At 35.5% G+C, this 9,258-nt stretch overlaps 2 protein-coding genes and 1 pseudogene across 6 annotated transcripts; 1 reads left to right on the top strand and 2 right to left on the bottom strand.

The window, feature by feature from the left end:
- The first annotated feature begins 2,095 nt into the window (after nucleotides 1-2,095).
- On the top strand, nucleotides 2,096-5,239 carry LOC124412473 (zinc finger protein 143-like). 5 transcript variants are annotated; one of them, XM_046892360.1, is made up of 9 exons: nucleotides 2,096-2,186; nucleotides 2,682-2,774; nucleotides 2,852-3,062; nucleotides 3,191-3,579; nucleotides 3,698-3,967; nucleotides 4,093-4,284; nucleotides 4,572-4,766; nucleotides 4,900-5,013; nucleotides 5,085-5,239. In XM_046892360.1, the coding sequence occupies exons 2-9, from the start codon at nucleotides 2,697-2,699 to the stop codon at nucleotides 5,178-5,180; spliced, it is 1,545 nt and encodes a 514-aa protein (XP_046748316.1). In that variant the 5' UTR covers nucleotides 2,096-2,186; nucleotides 2,682-2,696; the 3' UTR covers nucleotides 5,181-5,239. The 5 variants fall into 5 exon arrangements, with proteins under 5 accessions (XP_046748316.1, XP_046748314.1, XP_046748317.1 ...); XM_046892358.1 differs by having other exon boundaries at nucleotides 4,897-5,013; XM_046892361.1 differs by having other exon boundaries at nucleotides 2,097-2,186; nucleotides 2,888-3,062; nucleotides 4,897-5,013.
- On the bottom strand, nucleotides 4,989-7,132 carry LOC124412475 (annotated as a pseudogene).
- Nucleotides 7,133-7,266: 134 nt separating this feature from the next.
- On the bottom strand, nucleotides 7,267-8,661 carry LOC124412477 (soma ferritin-like). The gene is made up of 3 exons (XM_046892366.1): nucleotides 8,386-8,661; nucleotides 8,104-8,328; nucleotides 7,267-7,941 (listed from the first exon to the last, which is right to left on the bottom strand). Exons 1-3 carry the CDS (start codon nucleotides 8,482-8,484, stop codon nucleotides 7,750-7,752), a joined length of 516 nt encoding a protein of 171 aa, XP_046748322.1. The 5' UTR covers nucleotides 8,485-8,661; the 3' UTR covers nucleotides 7,267-7,749.
- Between the last annotated feature and the right edge of the window lie 597 nt (nucleotides 8,662-9,258).

The raw sequence follows: 9,258 nt of genomic DNA, 5'->3' as shown, positions 1-9,258 counted from the left end.
GTCTAAAATTGAAAACTGTAGATATAATAATTATGTGAAAAACAACTTTATCAGTTTGATTTTGTTGCACGCTTTTTTTTCAAGGCCAGCTCTCGACAAGGCAAACTAATTCGTTATGGTCAGAGCGTGTAAATTTAAATACCATCATATACTATAATGCAGGAATGAAATCGGGACACGTACGCAATATTTCATAAGTATAATCGTATCACCGATCTCAGGTTCAGTCACAATCTAGATCATCGGTTGTAGTATTGTTACGTCTAACAATGCCACTCCGTGTGATCCGATTAGGTCCACAAACTATACACGAGGGCCGTGTAACAATATACATGTAACTCGTGAGAATAAACCAATTTTTTTCTGCACTTGTGTGGTAATATCTATACCTATACCACATTACAGTCATATTAAGTGCGGAAAATGCCTTGTCTAATTAAAATGTAAGGCTATGTTATACTTATATTTGTGCGTGCGTTAGCTGTTTTGTAGTTAAATTATTCTGCGGTACCATTCGCATAATTTATATATTTATTCGTGCCACTTTATCAACTCAACGCTTTTCATTTATGCTGCATACTTTCTGAGGTATAAGAGGTGCAACTGCTCGGTGTCTTGTTAATTGCGTTCAACGGCCGTCGACTTCGCACAATTGCCCAGGATTGATGTAAATGATTTTAGAATTTCGCCTGCAGCAGTGCGTCGAATGTTCGTACAGTAATTTCATGTTCTGAAGCCAATCCAATTAATTCCTTCTGCGAAGCCTGATTAACCGGCACTTACTTCTAATTGTGTCCCCAGCTGCGATTTTTCAATCTCTCTCCAATGTCAATGATATAGACATGATGTTGTGTAACGGATTTCAATGGTGGAATATACGCTATTTTTTATATTATAGTGCAGAAAGTCTTTATCAGAAATTTCGTAACTATTTCTTCATGTACGCTTTGATTACAATCTGTTATATGCAACAGCTGACATATGTAATTTTAATTTCTCTTTATTTTATTTTTCTCAAATGCTGGGACTATGTATTTTCTCATAATTACAAAATGTAAACAACTGCTTTCTTCCATGTGAATTCACAATCGGAAAATCAATGTCATTCGGTCATTCACCTTTAGTTTAGTACTAAGAAAACGAGTTTAATTTGTCCAGTCTTACTGCTAACAATATATAACCGATTGCACATTGTTCGGAAATGTTATTCTTACCAGCGATAACATAGAGAATTTGCACGAATGTTAAGAGAAATTCGTGAGTAACATGCATTTTCAAGAGGTCAATTACGTGTAGGAGTTCAAAGAGAGAAAATCATAAAAGTGAAATTTTTTTTAAAGAATTTTAAAAGTTCGCAAGATAAATGACAAAACTTAGACAGAGAACCACGTAATAAAAATCATAATATTACGGATAATCGGTGAAAATACGAGATAGAATATTGAGATTTTCACAATTGAATTTGTGATAATAATTCAAAATTTGTCTGAAAGATTTGGGGTATAAATTCTTGGAAAAATATGCAAAAATTTGCAGAGAAAATATAACTGCCGAAAATCCAAGGAGATATGTTTGTTGCACTATTACGTGTGAGAAAATTTGAAACACACGCCTACATTACTCAGGCGCCATTTAAAGAATAAGTATTTTATAATAATGATCTTTTTGCTTTGTAGCCGCGAAATTTGAATACAAGATCTTAAACTCAGTACATTTTGTATAATATAGGGATAACCAGAATCACTAATTAACTATTAAAGTCTTTATTCTTGTCTTGTTTCCCCTTTCATCGTAGAGTTGTATAATCAATGGAAAGATGCGAACGACTGTATCATAAATCTACATGTATTCTAATTATAGCTGTATGTGTGTAAATATAGATACACATACATTGGACGTAATTAGGGTATTAAGTGATAAGATTTTTTACAAGTAAAATTTGCCATGAAATATATTATCGATAATTTTGATGTAGCGATCGTTCGATAGAAAACTAAAGGTAAGAATCAACAAAAACCGGTTGAGAATTAACGCATTTTTAGCGCAAGAAATGATTTTCGGAAATATCGCCCAGCGTCGGTAGTTTTCAGTATTTCGTATTTGAGTTGGCGAGTGACGTCAAAATGGCGCCAGATCAAGTTCCGCTCGCGCTGGTTGTCGGGTGAATTCCACGGGCGAGTTTATGGGTAATATTTCCCAAGATTCTTTTGCCGTTTATAATCAAGGGGGTTAAAATTTGACGTTTGTCATTAAACTGTCAAAAAATGTTATCCAAAGTAACACGAGAAACCATTAACAACGCGATATTTGACACGAAAACTTGATATCGTGACATAAGAAGACGATTTGTTACCGCGATATTAATAAAACGAGGCAAGAAAAATGGCGATTCATTTGTGAAATGTTTGAAGGGAATATTTTCCACCGATGAACGAGTGATGAGACAAATTTGTTCCCCCTTGAAAACATAACCCTCGCTACGCGTACTTGCGTAAAACTTTTCAAAAATGTTATTTATAAACATACTACGTGACAATTTATTCATATACTCGTTACTCGAACCACCCTGAGATTAATACTGAAATTATATACCTGCGTTTCAACGTGAACGTCCTACGAAAAATTGTTATCAAATGTTTAACCATTTTTTATTCTGTCCCTAAACTTCTGTGCCAATACAGAGGTAACAAAAAATTATGTCTACCCAGGAGACGGTCGAGACCTCCAAAAATCCAAACATCCAACAAGATTTTGCACTTCTACAAGGACTTGAGGTATAATCATATTATTATAAACAACGATTTCAAATAAAAAATAGTCGAAACATTTCTCAATTGTAAAATGTAAACAGGCGTCTACAAACTGTATCGCATGTCCCGTTTCGCAGGACAATTCAGGCGATATATTAGAATGTCTTTCTGTAATGGTGGACGACGAGGAATCGGAAAATGGTCAAGTTCAGGAGCTCGTACTTGACGATCAATTACTCGGCACAACATTCACTGCGATTACTTTACCCGATGGCACGCAGGCTTTTGTTACAGAAAACTATGAAGAAGATGGTAAGTAATTATACATTGATCAAATTGTTTCGTCAGTAGCTAATAGAATACCGATTTGCAGTACCAAAAACTATTTGTATTTGTCATTATCAATTTTATTAATACTAGCCCCACATTTGTCTTTCCAGAATCCGAAGAGTACAAAGATGAAGAATCGGCATTAGAACTGGAGGGCGGAGGTACAATTTTGTTGCAAGATTTGACAGAGTTAACGGATGCAAAAACGTTGAAATTTCAACTGGACCCATCCTCGTTTCTACAAACACAGTTGGCTGCTTCCGATGAGCAAAGTGAAAATAGTTACCCACAGGTTGAACTTATCAATGGGACTGCGTATATGGTCGCTGGTCACGTCGACGTTGATGAGGGACTGTGGGAGATTGCGGAAGAAACTTTGAAGGAAGACGAATCGAAGAAGATTGTGATAAATAAACTGTCCGAAGCAAAATTGAGGAATCAACATCCCTGTCCAAGGGAAGGTTGTACAAAAGTCTACAGTACGCCTCATCATTTAAAGGTAGTTGTAAGCCACGTGAACTGTTTTGAAAGAAAATTCTTTTTTCGATTACGTGGATGCAAAACGCAAAAGCTTCTACCGTTAGGATTCAATTCCTTTGATAAAACAATCTTTTCAGGTCCATGAACGCTCTCACACAGGACAAAGACCCTACAGGTGCTCACATTCAAAATGTAAGAAAAGTTTTTCAACTGGGTACAGCCTCAAAGCACATTTGCGGACACACACTGGTGAAAAGCCATACAAATGTCCAACCGACGATTGTAACAAGAGTTTCAAAACCTCGGGTGATTTGTTGAAACATATTAGGACGCATACCGGGGAACGACCATTTGTTTGTCCGTTCGACGGATGCGGGCGATCATTCACCACGAGTAATATCAGAAAGGTGCCCTCTCAATTTACGTAATGAATTCATTTCTGTAAGATATAAAATCTCACAAAAGTAGCGCAAACTGACGTTTAAATGTATGAACGCATGGATTAATCAAGTTTTCATATCTGCTATTTCAGGTTCATGTGAGAACTCATACCGGGGAGCGACCGTACAAATGTACACATCCAAAATGTGGAAAGGCCTTTGCGAGTGCGACGAATTACAAAAATCACATAAGGATTCACTCTGGTGAAAAGCCATACGTTTGTTCAATCGAAAATTGCGGCAGACGTTTCACCGAATATTCTAGTCTCTACAAACATCATTTGGTAAATTCTTAACGGTTTTTACTTAGCGTGGCTTAAAATGTACTTTTTATCACCTCCGTGTACATGATAATCAACTGTCAACATCTGTTTGTGGTTTCATTTTACACATAAAACATTTATTCATTGATCAAAGGTATAACGGTATATGGAAAGCATAAAAAAAATTGAGTTTGGATTTAGATGCAATGATTTTTCTGTACTGTAGTAATTTCTTTGTTTGATAATAAGGGAAATTTTTTCTCTTTCCTGTAATTATTACATGATGGTTGAGTTATGACTTTTTTTAGGTACACACGCAACAGAGGCCATTTGAATGTAAAATTTGCTTCCGAAGATACAGGCAAGGAAGCACACTTGTGATGCATAAGAGAACAGCCCATGCATTAGTTGAAAACGAAGACGGTGTTGACATTTATCTGAAGGATGCTTTAGATTTGGCTAATCAAACCAAAGGAAAACGAAAAATTTCTACTATACCAAACGTGAGTCGAGAAACTGAAAATGTGTATGTTCTCAACTCTTCTACATGTTGAGTATCAAATGGTTATAAAACATTTATAACGCTCAATCTAAACGGCGATTGTTAGGGATAATTCATTTTCTATATTTCAGCAGTTAATGTTCGAGATAAATGGACAAATCAAGATATCAGATGGAACTGAAAACTCAACAGATAACGAAACCCAAATACTTTTAGTTGGCGATCCGTCGCAAATTGCTGCACTTCAGGTTGGTGTCAAGGATTACTTTAAGCACAATTTTAACGAATCAATGGGAAAGCAATTTTTCGTCGTTTGTAGCAAATCGGTTTAGATGACGGATTTGACACTGGAATTGATACGTCGCTGGAAGGGTTAAACATAAAGATTGAAGATATAGAATTTGGATGGGACTAGTAACTGTAATAAGTATACGAAACTGTAAACCCAAATAAGGTTTGACTTTACTTTGAGTTGAATTTTACGCATTTGACACTTCTATACCTATGCCGATTACACTTAGTCGAAATAAAATATCACGGCAAACAAGTACTTGTTGTTTTTGTGCGTTAATACTAACTCAGATTTGTTAAATTAATGTAATTTTCATCCCAATGATCAAAAATGTTAAGGAATTTTAATTTCTATCAACTCATACTGCGGCAACGATTTTAAATTTTAATCTTATATCATTACCATGAAATAAATTGACTCCCGCATTTTAAATTAATAAAAGACTAAATATTTTATTTATTGTTATCACTTTTTCTTCTTAAGAATATTAAACTCTGGCATCACGTAATGATCAAGTAAGTCTTTGTCAAACATGAATCTCCCTAGAGCTTGATCTCCGACACCAGACAATACTGTGACGAGTCTTCCGATGTCATTAACACTTTTCATTTGATCCTCCATAAAACCAGTTACGATGAAATCACTTGCATTCAAATCCTTATACTTTTCTGCAATGTGATTTGTCTCAACCAACTTCTCTGCCACTTCGAGTTCTAGCTCAAGAGCCGCCTGAAACGAAGATTTCTTCAAGTTTTACAATCGTGTATCAAGCTTCTATATTACTTTGTTTACCTTAAATGCATTCAATGGACATTTCCAGTCTTGGTTCACTGGCGCTTCTATCGCACACAGATTGACTAATCCACCTCGCATTTTGATATAGTCAAAAAATCTCAGAGCATGTCCGTGCTCTTCATGATGCATTTGTTTGAAAAATGATTCGCATCCTGGCAAAGCTACATCCACCCGACCAAAGTAGCCTGCCTACGTTTATAACAACATTTTGAATCTCTGTGACTCAACAGGACATTAAAACTATTTAATATAGAAATTTATCAGGGTGTGAATTGATAAAATTTCCAAACTATAAGCTGGTCTGCTTTTAACTTTGTCTATCGTTGAAGTTGGTCATCAAGAGTATTTGGATGCGCTTTAATATAAGCCCACATATTTTATGAACAATTATGCAATGGTAAAATATCCAACGTTACTAAGTATTATTGATAATCACCATAGAAAGGTAATAATAAAAAGCTTTCATTTCCGTAGCAAACTGTCTGTTCATAATAGCTTCCGTTTCTGGATGAAACTGAAAATTAGCTCTATTTCCTGTAGGCCATAGACCTGGCAGACTTCCACACTCTACCGGATCTCCAGCATTAGACGATCCAGATGTTGAATCATCTTTGCATCTTGTTGTAAAATTTCGTGTTTGAAAATTGAAGTTTGATTGCCGCTCGCTATTGTCAAGAGAAAATATTTCATCTATATGTTATCCCATTTTTTTCACAGTATCGTTACATTACAATTGTACCCTGGAGGTCGGATTTGACCATATAGTATTCAAATATCATGAACATCATCAAATAACTACTTGTCTTTGATATAATGTGTTTTTTTCATGTGTCTCGTATTCAGGCAGTAGTAATATTTCTCAAACTGTCAGAAATATATTCGGCAAGGTATTTCTAATTATATCTTACCAGCTACCGATATGCCATCGTGACCACAAAATTAGGGAGCTTAAGCACAGTTTGTAAATATTGTAACTTTTTGTTATGAACAACACGTGCAACCGTCGATATTGGGGGAATAAAGTTTTCATCATTATGCTACAACTACGTTACATTTGGCAAATACTTAATTTCACGACAATTGTTCTGAATTTTGAGTCCCAACGCATATAGTCGGTCATTACATCGCAATAAAATTATACAAAACTTTCCATCAGTCATTCTGCTTGCTGCAATTGTTTCGATGTATACTTTGTCACACTTATTTCAACCAAAATGTAGCCAGCATTGGAAAGGTATAATATGTGAAAAAATTATTACAAGCTTGTCTTGACAAATACATTCAATTTATTTTACATTTCTTAATAAAAGTAATGCAATATTCTCTGTACTTTCTTTGACAAATACTGTGAGGACGTAAAAAATTTAGATAAATATATATGCCCTTAATTTATCTGGAAATACGATAACTAGTATTTCAAGATAGAGTTGTTCAATTCTGAATATCTAAGATACTCAGGGTGTTTAAGCAGAAGCACACATATTAAAAAAATACTTCAATATATTCTTAAAGATAAGCTTTAGTCAAAGTCAAAGAATACTTGAGTATTAAGCCTATCGATATCAAATGTTGATTAACCTTGATATATGCGCGTTTACATTATTGCAATTCAAATTGACTATATGAGTTACCTAATTATAAAGCGGAAAGCCCTTTTTCACTAACCAGTCATCAGTCCATATACATGACAGTACTTGTGCAGAAAACTTATCCTAAACTGTGCGTGTATAATTCAATTATAGTAAATTACAGCAACTGATATGCAAGATTTAAATATTAGATACAGCAAATACTTTGAGTAGTAGAAGTTTTTAAATCACAGAAAATTAATAATCACAGATTATCGTAAAAAATAATATCAATTGCAAATATTTCCGCAAGGAGAAAATGGTGTGTTTTAGTCTGAATCCTGTAACTGTTTATCGAACATAAAAACGCCCAGGCCTTCACCGACCCTTTCAAGGTTGGTGACATGGTCTCCAATTTCTTTGATAGAATCAACTTGTTCCTGCAGAAACTCCGTCTCCAAAAAGTCCAAAAAGTTTGGATCATTGTGGCCAGATGCCAAGCTGTGTAGATTGAGCAAACTCTGCAAATTGAAGAAAGAAATTATACTAACTCGTTTGCAAATAAATAATTCAATGGCTAATGCTTGATAAATCTGGAAGAAGCCAGCTTGTCACAAACGTGTCTTCTATATAGTGCAGAAATATTTTTGCTGCATTAATAATTTTGTTATTTTTTACCATACCTCGTTTACTTTCTTCTCTAAGTTCAGAGCTTCATTCATAGCATCTTTACCGGTACCCCAATCACCCTTCTCGGGGCATTTGATATCCATGAAAATGATTCTGCCTCCACGTTTATTTTGGTAAGCCAAGAACTTCATAGCATGGTTGCGTTCGTCATCTGATGCCTTCTTGAAGTAGCTGCTGAGACCAGGTAAGGCGATATCGTGACGATCAAAGTGATAGGCCTGAAAATATGGCAACAAATTAGGTAATTAAATTAAACAAGACTTATCTATACTAACCATTGACAGATAAACGTAACTAGCGTATAATTCCAAGTTAATTTGATCGTTTAAAGCGTTTTCACACTCGGGGTGAAAATTTTGTCTTATGATACTCATGGCTGGAGGATGTTTAAGAGGTGAGAAAGTCGCGGTTGCAAGGGAAATTACTCTTGATCAGGTAAGCTCTACTTTGTTAATCCTGCAGAAGAATTATCAACAATCGTGAAGAGAATTGATTCGCGTGATGACACTTGGACAGTTGCAAAAATGTAAATGCGTAGTGTGATGCCGTTGTGCAGGACCACGCGCAGGACGAACAGCTGCAAAATTGGAAATTTCCGACGAGTTTGCGGTTCAATTTACGTCTCGGCAACACGACGCAGGCGTAACCATGCATGAATGCATTCACCGATATTTCGAGACGGGAGTTCGAACGGTTTGAACTATTTGAAAGCGGAATTTAAATCGTATCTGCATATACACCTGATGGCGTTTCACTTATCCTTCAATCTTCATCCACAGAACGAAATGAAGGCAAATCATCATTGTTGTTAATTGAGGTAAATGCAGCCTAAATCGTTTGAGAAATCATAAAAGACAATAATCGTGCATTTATGGTTTTGAAAGTTTTTATTCATACTTCGAAATAATGCATTCAGGTTTTATTATAGTCTATTTTTAACATTTTCTTCAGTCAGGTGGAGATTCTAAATTCAAACCCTCATTATTTTCATTCTTCAGAACGTCGACTGACAACTTTTAAAAACGGCTTCAGATGGGCTTATGGGATTGCGGGGTAAGTGGTTTTCGCCGATAAAAAAGCTACGGAATTCTACGGCCTCTGGCCTACTTACCCACAGAGAACTGGTCACGAAAATTGACCTATGGATA

This window comes from Diprion similis, chromosome 11, assembly GCF_021155765.1.
Source record: "Diprion similis isolate iyDipSimi1 chromosome 11, iyDipSimi1.1, whole genome shotgun sequence".
In the NCBI taxonomy this organism is placed as follows: Eukaryota; Metazoa; Arthropoda; class Insecta; order Hymenoptera; family Diprionidae; genus Diprion; species Diprion similis.
This window is presented reverse-complemented; position numbering and strand designations above follow the sequence as displayed.

What these genes read in the sequence shown, in the direction of transcription:
- LOC124412473 (XM_046892358.1), top strand. Translation starts at nt 2,697, where the DNA reads ATGTCTACCCAGGAGACGGTCGAGACCTCCAAAAATCCAAACATCCAA. An exon ending in GTCTCTACAAACATCATTTG is followed by an intron (nt 4,285 to 4,571) that starts GTAAATTCTTAA and finishes GACTTTTTTTAG; the next exon opens with GTACACACGCAACAGAGGCC. An exon ending in CGCAAATTGCTGCACTTCAG is followed by an intron (nt 5,014 to 5,084) that starts GTTGGTGTCAAG and finishes CGTCGTTTGTAG; the next exon opens with CAAATCGGTTTAGATGACGG.
- LOC124412477 (XM_046892366.1), bottom strand. Translation starts at nt 8,484, where the DNA reads ATGAGTATCATAAGACAAAATTTTCACCCCGAGTGTGAAAACGCTTTA. An exon ending in GTTACGTTTATCTGTCAATG is followed by an intron (nt 8,329 to 8,385) that starts GTTAGTATAGAT and finishes CCATATTTTCAG; the next exon opens with GCCTATCACTTTGATCGTCA. An exon ending in TAGAGAAGAAAGTAAACGAG is followed by an intron (nt 7,942 to 8,103) that starts GTATGGTAAAAA and finishes TTCAATTTGCAG; the next exon opens with AGTTTGCTCAATCTACACAG.